This window comes from Erpetoichthys calabaricus, chromosome 11 (assembly GCF_900747795.2).
Source record: "Erpetoichthys calabaricus chromosome 11, fErpCal1.3, whole genome shotgun sequence".
NCBI lineage: Eukaryota > Metazoa > Chordata > Cladistia > Polypteriformes > Polypteridae > Erpetoichthys > Erpetoichthys calabaricus.
In genome coordinates, this window is record NC_041404.2 from 86583780 (window position 1) to 86599318 (window position 15539).

General features: G+C 40.8%; 1 protein-coding gene across 1 annotated transcript; it reads right to left on the minus strand.

The window, feature by feature from the left end:
• tmem86b (transmembrane protein 86B) lies at positions 1–10334 on the minus strand. Its single transcript, XM_028814547.2, has 4 exons — positions 10162–10334; positions 9948–10032; positions 1852–2104; positions 1–1286 (listed from the first exon to the last, which is right to left on the minus strand). The coding sequence occupies exons 2-4, from the start codon at positions 9996–9998 to the stop codon at positions 838–840; spliced, it is 753 nt and encodes a 250-aa protein (XP_028670380.2). The 5' UTR covers positions 9999–10032; positions 10162–10334; the 3' UTR covers positions 1–837.
• Between the last annotated feature and the right edge of the window lie 5205 nt (positions 10335–15539).

A 15539-nucleotide genomic window follows, 5' to 3' on the forward strand; every position in this document is an offset into this window, starting at 1 on the left:
TTTGATGATTAGAAAAAGTTGAAGTGAAAGTCTTTCTCCCTGTACCTGCATGAGTTTTCTATACTTAGAGGAAAGACATGGAGGTTCAGTTCACTGCCGCCTCTATCATGGCCTAGTGTAAGTGAGTGAATGTGCCTTGTGATGCACTAGGGTCCTGTCCATGGTCAGTTCTGTCTTGCACCAGGTGCTTCCGGAATGGATAGATGAGTGAGAGGAAGTGTTAGAAGTCATAGCTCAGAGATGGAGCATTTTCCATCTATCCTTTCAAGCACCTGTTGTATCCCACACTCAGTTATATTGACTTGGCTTAGATTTGCCTGTGAATCTGATCATTGTGTTTTGAGAGTATGGGTGGAATATGCAAAGGAAGACAAACACAAAGAAGCAATTCCAATTCAACTGTTACCAGGCATCCATTTTACTGGAATAAAATAAAATTTCTTTGGGTAAGCTGCCCAAAGGCCTTATTTCAAGTATTTTGTGTAACAGGGCAGTCGGCCTCCATGTTTGCAACTGGGTATCCACTCTGCAGCTAAAATTTTAAAAAATGTGCAATACCAAACATCAATCCTGAAAGGAGTTGGTGGGTCCTAGTATCTCTATACATCTTAAGATTTCCAGAGGTTCATTCTGCCTTCTGCTTCTCTTAAAAGGCAGCCAAAAATACAAAAGAAAGGTGTGTCTTTAGTTTTTGTGTTTTTTGGTCTATAAAGCTGTGTTCTTTTTATAAATGCCTTTGGTTTTCTTGAGACATCACCTTCATCCTCTTTGCTTGTTGTTCTTGCACCCCATTTTTGGACACCCTTATTGCCTCTCATGGTTCCTTCCCTTTTCTGACTACTTTTTCTTCCTCTTATTGCGCTCCCCAGAGTATAGGTCATAATCTTGCTTCTCCAAAGCTCCCCCAACTGTTATTAGTAACTGAGCCAAATAGTAGGTGATCATGATCATCATTCTTCCCCAGGGAGCAGGAGCCACAAACAGCTGATGGGCCAGAATGAAGTCAGAAGCCATGAAGAAGAGTGAACCGGCAATTGTAGGTGGTCGGGAGGTCCTGAAGGCAAAGCTGGTCATTATAGTGATGAGGATGCAGTAGAAGCCAACAGCAGGGACCATTAACTGTGCATCAGGCCGTACCTGGAGGTGGGGTAGAAAGTACATGTAGGCGCAGCCAGTGAAGATCCAGAGGGCAAGACATGGAAGGAGGAGCCAGGAGGGTCTGCGTGACCGAACACTAAGAAATGACAGGGAATAAAGAATGTGGGCAAGGGAGAAGAAGGCAACACCTGAAGGGAGAAAAAAAAATGTAAATTTTCTGTCACTTGATTTCTAACTTATAGCTTTTTTTATGATGTGACTGGGATATGTTAAGTCACTTACTGTCACTTTACCCTTTTCCTTTGTGTGTTGTAAAGTATGGTTGCTGTCACATGTTATTGTATACTGTGCAACCAGTAAAGGCAATATTTCAAAAGAAAGATTGATAAAGTAACCCTAGCCCTATATATCTCAGGTGACTAACACTTCTTCATTAAAGTTCCTTCTGCCACGTTAGTCTTTTTTTTTATATCAGCTGGCCGCATTCTGCTAACTACTGCATAATTTGGTCACTTGCACAAGTATATGAGGCTGAATGAGGCCGCAGCTTGATTTCCACAAATCCCATTGGTACTGGTGTCTACCCCACCTCACTGATGCTCAGAAGAGACATAATTCAGTCTTTTCTGCTTCTCAAAATGTGCATTAAGTCACAAGAGCCTCTAAGAAACCCAAGTTCTTAAAGCCCCTACCCTAGAGAAAAAACATATCATATGTACAGTTGTCTGTCCAGGTTAACTGCCAGACACTTACCAGGCAGGAGAAGATCCTTCCAAATCAAGCAGACATCTCCCACTGCAGACATCAGCAGTCCAGCTAGCAGCTTTCCTCCAGGGTGCCCTAAAGAGCAGCCTTTGTGACAGAAGAGCATTGCGGACAGTGTTAGAACAGGAATGCATTTTACTGCAGCCGAGTGGGGAGATGGGCTTGACTCAGGCAGCCATAGGTAGAAATACAACCCGCTGGAGAGGAGGAAAGGCAGTAGGCTGAAGAGCAGCACCCCAAACTGTAACGAAAAGAAGGAAAAAACAGGATCAGGAAATGATACACAGTACAAGTGTTTACATTTGGAGCACAGGCAGGATAAATGACACTGGTTAAGCATCTCACAGCACTGTTAAACAAACAATCCAGAATTTGATCCCCTCACTTAGTGTCACCTCATAAAATAGCAAAAATTTCTCCTAACTTAAATACTGTACATTCACTTAATTATTAGTTTAGAGTCATCTCCATTCCTGTCTATACATGTATTAAATACAGGTATGCGAAAAAGTAAGTACACATCATGGAAATTGTAGACTTTTTCAACAGGCAAACAGTAGATCTTCATGAAAACATTACCTGTAGATAAAGGTGATATACTTGAATAAAAACAGAAGAATAATTTCCCTTTAATTCAGTAAAAACATCAGTAGATATAATGGTCTGCTGGGGAACAAGTAAGTACACCCTCGGCCCAAGAAGCTGGTAATAGAAATGACTTCTTGTAGGTGTTTTGCATAACTGCCCACCAGTCTGTAACATCAACTCAGTGATATTTTTGAACACTTCTCCATTCAAAATTCTTTCAGTTGCAAAATGTTTGTAGGTTTTTGTTGCATGCACTGCCAGTTTCAAATCCCTCCACAACATTTCAAATTAGAGCTTTGGGTAGGAGAGTTCATAAGCGTCAATTTCTTCTTTTTGATCCATTCCTTGGTGGATTTGCTAGTGTGGTTTGTATCATTATCATGCTGAAAGGTCCACTTCTGTCTTAATGTCAACTTTCAGAAAGATGGCCTCACATTCTTCTTAAGCACACTTTGATATGATAAAGAATTCATAGTTGATTCTATGACAACAAGGTGCCCAAAGCAGCCCCAAACTATAACATTTCCACCACTATGATTCACAGTTGGTGTGAGGTTCTTCTCCTGAAGTACTGTCTTTGGTTTGTGTAGCCATACATCTCTTAACTCGGATTCATCTGTCCAAAGCACATTGTTCCCAGAAGGCCTGGTCTGTTGCCTTGATGTTCTGTGACAGGCTGTAGTCTGGCTACAATGTTTTTTTGGGCAGCAAAGGCTTTCTCCTAGCACACCTCACATACAAGTCAAATTTGTGCAATATCGTTCCGATTGTAGATGCATGCACTTTGACAGCAACATTTTCAAGAGTCACCTGCAGATCCTGTGGTGAAATTCTGGGGTTCTTGGAAACTTTTTTTAGTATCAAATTGGCAGCTTTTTTGCTATATTTGCTGGGTCAGCTAGTCCTAGGCACATTAGCAATTGTTAGAAATCCATGCCACTTGTAGATGATTTTCTTCACAGTGGAATAATTGATTTCAGATAATTTGGTGATCTTTTTAAATTATTTGCCAGGCTAATAGGGATCCACATCCTTCTTTCTGGGAGCCTTGGTGAGCTCTTTTGATCTTGGTATGGTGACACCACACATGTCCATAGCAACGAAAGCACCAGACTTCATTTAAATAAGACACGGTCCACCTGCATACTCCCCAAGTGAATTCTAATCATTGGCACCTAATCTGAAACATCAGATTCTAATTTTATGGATTTGATGTGGTGGTCAATGTAGAGGTCTACTTTTTTCCACATGACAACTCTGCATTTTTGTTAGTTTAGATTATGAAAATGAATGCACCAGTTTTGTTCAGGTATATCAAATTAATCTGTATGTGCTGCTTGCATGAAGATCTAATGTTTACCTGATGAAATACCGTATATACTCACGTATAAGTCAGGTCTTGAAACCTGAAAAATCGCTCATAAAATCAAAAATGCGACACTTATTTTTTTTTTGTACATCTTCTTGCCTCCTCTAATCTCACATTAGTTTCTCAGACACATCAAATTTTGTTGCAGCAGTGCAGTTACCAATTTCTTTCGCTACTTCAACAACGTTTAATTTAAAACCAGCTTCATATTTTCTTCTGATGAAACGCTCCATCATAGATAAGGATGCTCTTACGATAAAGATGTATGAGGGTGTGAGATACAAAAAACACAAATCATTGCAAACATTGCTCCGGAATAGTTTGGGTATTACCGTGTGGTCACGTAAGCAGAATAGACATACAGAGAGAGAGGGAGAGGTTAGGAGCACACGCTGATACAGTGCATTGCCGCACCCACATAGAAAAAAAAGGCAGTGTGCTCCATGGTTACTCTCTCAGGTGGGAGTTAGCATATTATAATCCCTTGTACCAATAGCATGAGTTTTCCGCATTTGACTTATACGACCGAAATTATAAAATACCAGAAGAGTCCCGACTTATCCACGAGTATATACGGTATGTTGAAAAAGTCAACCATTTCCATGGGGTGTACTCACTTTTTTTACAATTATGTAAACCAAAAGTCATAAATCAAAATTTCTACCCAAAATCCTAATTGCTTAACAGACATTTTTGAAAATTTATCCACAAACTTGATCAAAGTGTGTAGTGCCATCTTAAATGTCCTCATGATCATGATGTCACTAAGCAGCAATGGTACACTAAAAAAGGTGCAGATGGTAGGAAGAACACAAAATGGCATTGATCCAAAATGGTACACAAAATAGTGGTGTTGTAACATCCTAACCGTAATAGTAACATTTTTATAACAATAAAACAAAGTAAAAAAAAAAGGTATTATATTTCAGCCAGGGTTCCTTATCTGGTTGGGGCTCTCAATTGTCTTGCCTAGTAACATTTACATTTATTTGCTTAGCAGACAATTTTATCCAAAGCGACTTAAAAAAGAGGTAAATGTAATTGTGTAACATCAGTCTGGGGATGTTTCGGGACAAGTGTTACAGGACAAGGGTACAAAATTGATCATCACAAGTGGGGAGCTCAAAACAAAATGCAAGTAAGTTATAATTCCTATGGTGCAAAAACCTAACAGACAGAAATTCACAAAACAAGAATCTTCTTACATTCTCAATGTGTTTAAGAAGCATTTGAAGTTTGGATGGAGGTGGGTAACTTGTTCCACCAGCAAGAAGCTACACATGAAAAGTCTGGAATGAGATTTGGTGCCACACAGTAGTGGCATCACCAGACACAATTCCTCTGCAGAGCTGAGGGGTTGAGAAAGACCATAGGACTTTACAAGTGCCCATATGTTTATATCAAGGATTTGAACTTAATATGTACCACCACAGGTAGCCAGTGTATTGATGTGAAAATAGTAGTGACATGTGCCCGCCTTAGCTTGTTCAATACTAGACATGCCACTGCATTTTGAATTATTAGCAATGGCTTGGTGACACATGCCAGTATTTCTGCCAGCTCAGAGTTGCTATAGTCCAGACATGACAAGAACAAAGCTTGGATCAGGAGCTGTGCTCCATACTCTGTCAGATAAGTTTGATCCTGTAGAAGTTGTATAGAATGAATCTGCAAAGCTGATATCATGTGGCTCTCAGGAGTGAACAACAGGCTCAGCTGCATATCATCAGCATACAGTAGCTCTCATAGGAGAAACCATGGAAGTAGATGACAGTGCCTAGTGAGGAGGTATATAAATAGAAGAAGAGCAGGACCAGCACTGATCCTTGGGACAATCCCCCGCAAGATCTCAAAACATTGGCGGCCATATGGAATAAGTATGGTGTAGTTGAAGAATATATTTTATTTTGAACATTGTTAAAAATGCATTGAAATAAGAAATAGGTGCAACTAATGGATTCCCCATGTCTTCAAAGCCTTGCAGTGAATGTTCAAAAAAGTTTAAAAGACTAAGAAACAGTCAGAAAGAATATAAATTGCCAGCCAAAGCTTGATAAAATCAACACCATATTAGAATATAGAAGCAAACCATCTTAATAGAGATGTTAATTGTTTGCCTGAGCACTAGCCTTTTGCAAGTCTTCCTTAAGTTTGACCATTGTGCAGCCATTTTATATATTAAGTCAGCCATAATGTCAACGGTCACATGACACATGTATCATTTACTCAGCAATCATGCAGCATCATAATAAGCAGACACAAAATGGCAGCTCTCCTGCAAAAAAGAAAGACAAAATGGCTTCCCTCTGCTCCCCATTTATTACGGAGTTCAGCATTCAAGAACACTGCCATATCATCAAAAATATAGCTCAACTATGTGCACTGTTCTGACATTACCCCTCATAAGCATTATGAAATTTACTTGGCACCTTTCTGCATATGTTTTGGTAATGTCCTCCATTGACATTGAATCTAATCATCCATAGTCCTCTATTATGTCTTTTTTTCCTACATTTTGACCTCTCTTCTCTACCTCTTCATATATCCCAAGGGTGGTTGTTTTCACTAGGTACAATTTTCCTAAAACTGACTTTGCGATGGAAATCTGTCACATATCATTTAACCTCTAGAAGTCATCCTTTTTTCATACAATGGCACTTGAGCTATATGTGGCTAGGATTACCCATCCATAGCGTTACAGTATTACGAAAGGGCAACAGCGGGTTCATTTGGTCCAGACCTGGGTGTCCAGTGCCTGATTCTGCTTCTCTGACATTGAATCTGTTGCCTTTATGCGTGGCTGGAATTTTGAGTGGATTTAAGTGCTGATTAAACTTCCTTCTATAATGGCTTTATTAGGACTAGGATGGTGTGGTTTGTATGAGAAGAGAGTGGGTGCTGCTAGGGAAGTTTTGTTCTGTTTTGAATTTGTTTATATATAATGTTTACAAATCTTTTTTTACTCACTTTTACGGTTAGGTTTGGAACTGTGTTGAATGTGTATTTCTATAATTTCTTTCTATTATGTATCAATAATTAAAAATTTGATCTACAACTCCTGGGCGGCACAGTGGCGCAGTGGGTAGTGCTGCTGCCTCGCAGTTGGGAGACCTGGGGACCTGGGTTCGCTTCCCGGGTCCTCCCTGCATGGAGTTTGCATGTTCTTCCTGTGTCTGCGTGGGTTTAAAATTTTTTTATGGCCACCACTACAAAGTAAATGGGATAAGCAACCAGTATTCCTTTCAAAATTATTTTATCCACAAGATCACTGCATAAACAAATAAAAACTGGTAAAAATTCAAAGTCAATGCCTAGGTAGTCATGGGAGGTGGCAGCGGTGGGATTCAAGTGCAACTCATTAGTAAATTAGATCACACTGAGATGGTGTGTGCCGATCTTCCTTTCATAAGAGTAGAAGGTTTTTCTGTGTCGGTCTTTGAGCTGGTCCACATTTTTTGTTTTAGCTTGTCACTCTTAGCGGATCTAACTTCTCAACATTTAAACAACAGATGCAACCTTCATAACTGCCTAAAGCTTCCTAGTGTATATGCCAGAGGATGGTGTGTGCTCTATTTGGTATGTTTAGGCGTAAACATGGATGATGTGATACAATGAAATGGCATTATTTTTTTCTCAGTTTTGTTTCTTTTAATTACATTTATTTTATTACATTTTTGCAAATTGTTTCTTTATTTCTATGAATGATTGTTTTTGTTAACTTCATATTTTTGTTTGTTTTTTATTGGTCTTGTTTTAGTTTGTGAATTATTTTGTAAATATTTTGTTGCCTTTTAATTATGTTCATTCACGGTTTCTTAAACTTTTTTTTCTCATGAACCAATCTTGTTCTTTTTAGCGTCTTCAAGTCCCATTCCATGACAATTCCATGACAGGGACTACTCCTTGGAGAATTGCTGGCAATCGTCATAACAAGAAATGCAGGTGATTATCGATTGCTTAATCAACCCACTGCAACCTACTATGACACACTTTACAAACCCTATGCAACCCATGACCATTTAAACGCCATGGTGACTTGTGACCCTTCACAACCCAACAGCAGCAACCCATGACCCAAAACTCTCTAAAATCCTGTTTATTTATTTTCTTTATCAAGCAATTGATAAATGTACGACTGTTTCTATATCAGAATAATCAATGTATAGCTATAACATGAATGACACCAAAATCTACTGCTACCATATCCTACCCACCCACCCCATTCTACTTCTAACTCTATAGAACCTCTAATGTTTCTTATTCCACTACTACCATCTTCACCAGCTATCATGGCCTTCACATTTTCTCTTCTTCTCTTCACTTCTCTTCTCTTCTCTTCTCTTCACTCTTGATAGATCTCTAAGTCCCACCTTTTCTAACATCTATCCCTGAGCCTTGTCTTGGTATCTTTGTGTGTCTAAACTTCTCTTACCATATGTGTACCCTTAGCATTTCTCCTATGCCTCTCATTGGTATCATCACCTGTCTCAAACTCTCTTACCCAGCATGTCTTGTTTCAACTGAATACCCATAAAGCCTGCTTCTCTGACTTTGTCATTATATGGTGCCTTGCTCACTTCCTGTCCACTTTTTGACTACCACCAATGATAGACGGACCCCCATTACCTGCTGTAAAAACTTCATTTGTATTCTTGTGAATACTTTCTATTTTTGAAAGTGACTCGGTTGGTGCTTCATTAATTTTTAGTGACCCAACATTACCCAGTGAGTTATTCACTTTGTTGTTCCACTTAACTCCTTATTTGTAAAAATAAAAAACAAAATTGTCAGAATCAGGAATTTAATTCTAAAGTATCATCTTCTCTAGCACTGATGCACCAAAGTAAACTGACCAATCAGATTGCTCAGAGGAACTGGACACGCACACACATACATACACACACACATACACACACACAGACAGTAGTGCTTTATTATATGTATAATAGATTTTCTTTTCTTCTTTATGTTAACACTACGTGGCAGAGCCTTCAGAGATACAATTGCTGCCATTAGAGCTATTTAAAGGTTACATAAGGCTCAGGCTGGCTACTGACGCATCAAGTATCTATCTATGTCGTCAAGTCCTTTTATGCTTGAATTTCTTCAAGCAAGTTTGAATGTACATTGTCCTTGCTTTTGATATTTTTGCCCTTTTGTATATTTCTTTTTGTTTCATTTTCTTTTCTTGGCCCTTTATGGTAATTTTGGCCTTTTGTTTGGGCCCTTTTCATTAAATTTGACCTTTCTATTATTTTTGGGCCTTTGCATATTTGAGCTTTGTTTTATTTTGAATTTGTCTTTGAAATATTGTTTAAAAAAAAAACAAGTCTGCATTTAGGACTCACAGTGTCCCTGTCATTGAATGATAAGCAATTATAACATCAGCCAGTCATCAGTATTGTAACACTGTTCAGGATCCTTCTGACCCAATTTTAATCAATACCTTCACCACAAGTCACAGTGTGGTCACTAGGGTCAGTGTCACCCAGTGAGATAACCAAAGCCCGATTAAGACCACCACAGGCTCCAGGATGACTTGATGAATAGAGCTTCTTAACAGAGAGTTAATCATAACTTCAAACAATTCAGTACGCAGACACATGGCCATTTAATGCATTGCAGGAATTCCTGCCATTAATGATGCAGGGACACTCAATTTAGCTGGGAGGGTGGGGGTCCTCCTTGGTGGACACTAAGTACCCCTTGTTGATTTTGGCCTGAAACATTGCACAGAAATTTTATAAACAGTCATTTGGGTGTCACCTAGTGCAATCTGCACCCCCAGCAAACCCGCTGGTGAAGCCGCTGCCAAGCCATGTTATGCTTCAATTATCTTCTGGCAAAGAACAGAACAGGCATCACAGTGCTGTGCTCACCCAGCTTTTATATGAGGTTGCTAGGTGATAGGCTCTTTAGAATAAAGCCATGTAATCAATACCTTTCTATTTTTACATATTTAATCCTGCTGTCATTGAGGTTAAGATCAGCACACTGCAGTAACAAGTACGGTTGTGGAGTGCATGTGCCTTTGCCCTCCAACTGTCTACCTGAAAATATAATTGCAAAATAAAATAAAATATAACTGAACTATCTAGACAAGAACATCTGAGACACAGCATCTTACTGAGTGGCGTTCCTTCTTCCTGAAATAGGCCTCTGTCTGCAAGATGTCCATTGTGTCCTCTCACCAGCTGCTGCCCGTCTTCTTCCTGCAAATGATACATCTTGGGGATTAGAGTCTACAGTACCTAATTTTAAAAAGAAAATAAACATTTCAGCCTACCAGCCCGTGCCCCACGATATCATTTAGGTGGCCCTGTTGTGCGCCTTGCCTTTACCTGCTGTTGTCCTTTTCTGTTTGCCCAGGACTCTCAGTGACTTCTTGTTTGTCCTGTACCAGGATGCGATCGCTCTTCCACGGTGCTTACCCTCTGAGAACAGCCTGGAATTTATTACCTGTCAGAGCTTCATATGGACTTTTACCTCTCAACTGCCAGCCACAGAGCACTACTATCTACACAAATGCATCCTGGGAGTGCCACTCTGGTATTAGCATCAAAACCTCTACGCGCTCTCTATATTGATCAATGAAAAGGAGCAGGTGGACGTCACTCTTACTTTGTGGAACAGATAAGGCAGAGCTGCTTTTGACAGCACAGCAGATTACAATGAGATGGAGCAAAGATCAATACAAAGGGTGTGCCCAGGCAGCACAGCGAGCAGATCTTTTCTAAAGGCCTGCTGACTGTACTCTAACTACAGATATGATGCTCCCCTTCCACACAAAAGAGACTCACCTTTCACCAAACAGTGGAGAGAGCTGTGCTCAGCTGGCCAATACCCATCACAGAAGTGGAGCATCCATTGTGTCTTCTGGGGGTAATGCCCAGAACTGACCAAAGAGGTCACTTTAACAGATGGACACCCATGTAAGTGGAGTGGCTGAGGCTGAATTCACCACCATCTCTACTGTTCATTTTAAAGCAGCCAGTCAATGATTCTTAATCAAATCAGTGTTTAAATTACGTAGTCTATTATTGCCTTTCGCAGTCAGCACTTCCAGTCCGCCAAAGCCTTCAACCACCACCCAGCAAATCCACAAATTTAAAGAGAGTATTCCACATGAAGAAAGACTTGGGATCCCATAGTATGAGCTGGCAAGTGTGACTGGAGGAAGAGATGTACAGGCCTCACTGCTAAGACTGTTGCTTCTGTGACCCATTTTCAGTTAAGTGGTGGAAAACGAATGAATGAACAATCAGCACTTTTATGTGATGCTTAAAGCCACTGTCAGCTTACATGACTTCTACTCATGGGGCATGTTGGATTTACCAACTGCAGTCACTGCTTACGTCACTAGACCATGTCAATTCACACATCTGAATATCGCTAGGGATGTCACATTTGCCAACTGCATGCCAGCATTCCAGCAGATTCAAGCGTGCTCTTTTTATCAGCCAATAGCAGGTGTACAAATGGTTAACAGTTCCAGACATAACCTCTGCCTTTTCTCTTTTTCCATTTTGTCATGGAACGTAAGACATGAAACGGCAGACAGACAATTCTGTCCAAAACGCCTGCGTTCCTCATTCCTTGCATTCATTGACAGAGGCCCCCACTAAAACTTAGGACAAAATCAAACCTGTTTGATTTTATCATAGCAAATCGCAGACTAGCTGAAGTGAGTATATCACTGGGTAGGCCATATTATGCAAGCAGCTTTGGGGTTGTGTGCCACCAACTGACTCACTAAGATAATGTAAATGAAGGCGAAGACTGAAAAATCAATGAAAAAGTCGTGCAATGTGACATGGCCTTTAGAATCAAGTTAGGGGCTCTCCCACCAATCATTGTTTTTGAAATGCATCTATAATGATGTTCAGTTCCGAGGAGGGTGGAGAGGTGGCTCTGAGGCTTGGGATCTACGCTGGCAATCAGAAGGTTGTCGGTTCAAATCCTGTAAACACCAGAAGTGACTCTACTCTGTAGAACACCCCCCCTGCTTATAGCTTGTATGGAGAGTGTTACCAGATTTGTGTAGCAAGGAAGCTGCTACGCTTTTAAAATGAGGAACGGATAAAATCAAGCCAACACCTAGCTAACACCCAGGAAAAAGCCCCTTAAGATTAAATACACCAAACACACAAATATATAAAATGATCCTTATTTGCTAGAATAACTATTTACAAATACAAAAAATACTAAATACCCCCCAGAAACAAAACCCCACACGACGATGATTACAATCCTTACTGTAAATGATGGGGTGATTCTGGAAATGGAAACTTGGGTTAAATAATGGAAAGAAGTGCGGAACGCTCCTACTCAATAAACTGCTTCCCGGAATATGGATAGTGAAATTCTGTCCTACCACCGGAGTCCAGAAGAACAGTCTTCAGAGGCGCGCCTCTTATCCAAGAGCATCGAAGGACTGGATTGGAAGGAAAAGAACCCACCGCCGTCAGTAGTATAATGAATGCGGCTTCTGTCACAATGTCAAAAAATGATTGATGAGTTAAGCCCCGCCCCTTTTGGGTTTGACGTCATAAACTCCCGCCCCCTTCCGGTTTTCCCGGCCGGAAGTCCGTCACTTCCGTGACCTTCGCCCTTCCTGTTTTTACCCCAGGAAACGGCCAAGATCCATTTGGCGGATGTCCGGTCCTTCCTTGAACCCTCCCATCCTGTTTTTACCCCAGGAAACACCTGTCCCTTCCTTGAACCCTCCCATCCTGTTTTTACCCCAGGAAACATCTGTCCCTTCCTTGAACCCTCCCATCCTGTTTTTACCCCGGGAAATGGCCAAGACTTTATTTGATGGATGGGTGCCCCCTCCTTGAACCCGCCCCCACCTCTCCCGAGGACAAGTTCAGGCAAGTCTGTAGCAGACCCTGCCATCTGCACCTCTTGGTGGTCGCAGGTCTTCTTACTTAGAGTTTCCTGCCCACACTCGGTTAACCCTGAGGACGCCCCCTTCCGATTCCCCACCCCTAGAGGAAAAGACCGCCCACACACACACACACACACACATAACGGATGGCCATCATAGTCATTTTGACTCTGAGTCCAGCCCCAGGCCAGTCCTTGATCATTTCTCCCCGAGGAGAGACAAACACACACATGTTTCAGCCTGTCTATTCTGCCTTATAGCCATTCCTGATTCTAGTGCTTTGGGTAAGAAACTTTATTATTTAAAATATCTAACCTTTTATTTAAGTCAAAATGATTTTCTTCAACTCACAGAGGCTCTCTAAGCTGAAAAAGCCATTACTTCACCCCAGCCGGGTGCTGTCCGGCTCTCTGTCTCGGAGCAGGAGGCCTCTGCCTGTAGCCCGAGGAGAGATCGCCTCCACACACACACACACGCACACGCACCCCAACATGTTAAGGAAGGGCCCCTACCATCCAAGCCTCTTGGGTCCATTCCTGTCTCTAGTGCTTTGGGCAAGAAACTCTATGATTTAAAATATCTATTCCTTTATCTAAGTAAATGATTTCTTCACCTCACAGACCGTCTCTAAGCTGAAAAAGCCTTTACTTCACCCCGCAGGGTGCTGTCCGGCTGTCTGTCTCGGAGCAGGCTGCCTGTAGTTTATAAACACAAGCTGCCCGGTTCTCTCCGTCTACTGTTGGAGCAGACCGCTGCGCGTGCACGCAGAGCAGGCAAACTTTCTGACCGCACAGCCCCAGGAAACTGACAGACCCACAGGATGCGTCCTTCGAGCAGAGTGGACCCTACCCCCAAGGCTACGAGCCTCAGGCGCTGCGTTCTCAGTGCATGCGTATCAGGAGCTAAACCCCACGAAATGTAAAAGTTTTTAATGATAACGAGATCGATATAAGATCTGTAAAATAATAGGCAACAGGATCCTTTTAAATAACGTTTGAGACGTATACATTTTACCCCCAGGAGTTATATATTTGAAAAATCCCTGCCAAGTGAAATTGTCTTAAGCACCTCAGCAAGGCTCAGATCGTTCGGGGGCAGTGTAAAAATGGTCTCACCTTGTGATATTAAAAGATTTCGAATGCTTACAAAGTTGACTTTTCAACCCGAACAATACACGGATGTTCACGGTCATCAGCTCTGACATCCTGAAGCTAAGGGGGGTGGGGGTGTAGCTATTAGGACTGATCAATCCTTATACCGACACAAAAGATGTTCACACATAATTACTTTAACATAAGGTTCAGTTTGAAACACACTTAAAGTGAGGCCACACATTTGCTAAAATAAATCTATGCATAACGAAGGACCTTTTTTTAAAAATACAGGACTTTTCGGTGTCCGGCCATCTGCACAGAGCACCGACAGTCAATATAACGGTAAGAACCGTTCAGGATTATTATAAGTGTTAAACGAGCATGTTTTAAAACGGAGGGATGAATCCTTATATTTTATACTTAATATTTTCCAAGTTGATTCTCCGGTAATTCCATTTTAAAAATATTTGTTTACAGTGTGCAGGAATTATCAGCATGTTAATTTACACACAGCGCATGTGTAGGAGCGTGAGCGCGCTCGTGTGTATATAAATTGTAGCATTTTATATTTCTATCTCTCTATCTACGTGTACGACGATTAATGTTCATAGGACTGAAGCAATATTAGTTTTTTGTTCTCTTACCGAAACGGGCTTTACAATCAGTTAAGTTTTGTCTCGGCGTCTGAAATTCAAACAGGTTCTCTCCTCTGAGAATATTCAGGCCTGGTTTAAAAGAGCAGGCCGGGTGTGTGTAATAGCTCGGACATAAGACGTCAGTATTCAGAACTATGTACTCGGTTATTTTTTGTACGGAGCCGCCTGTTTTAAAAGTCTGATAACGAAACATTTATGCTTTATAAAAATTCTCATTTGGACAGCCGGCTGGAGACAGATTGACTGAACCCTGAACACGGACCCAAGAATTTATATCTTAATACACGGGGGCTCTGAGATCAGGCTGTCTGTTTTTATTTAAGTCTTTAGATTTTAAAAAGTTTGCTTGCGAGTGTATTCATATTTATACCCATGATCCTATTAAACTAGTAATGAAAGGAATGGACGCGTTTAATAGGGGTCCGAGAAAACCCTCCCTTCTGATTTAAAAGGGTTTTTAACGGTAATTTTCTATCGCAGAGTTTTTAAACGGTGCAACGAGCCATCTTCAGCAGAGGGTTGAGTGCGTGTGTTACTGGGATATGTTTTAAGATACTTTACCAGGCGCAGAGTATCCAATATATTAACACGGTACTAGTCAGGATTTCACTATGTTTTTTAATCTGGTACCTCCTTTTTCCATCTTGTGCATTGTTCAGTAAACCTTATTTTGATGGATCAGAACATTTTGCTTACACCCAATCATTATTCTCTTTAGGTTTTTAACTGTTATACCTACATTTTATAAGTTTCAGCAGTCCTTGTTTCTGTGACAGTAACTTAATCATATGGTGTAAAAATCCAGACTACTCACTTTTTAAAAGCTCTGAATTTACCAATTCAATCAATATGTCAGCTTTGGATCCATTTCACCAAGGCAATTGGGGGCTTCCTCTTTGTAGATTTTAGTTTGAAGGGACAGCATTTCTCAACCTTTAAAACTGTGTTATGAAAACTTGGGTCGCAAATACGTAATCGTGTCCCCCTAACGTTTTTCTTTTTTTTTGAAAGGAGCCCCTAATACCAATTTGTTCTTTTTAAGTAATGATATAACATAGAGGCACGTTTTATTATACCTA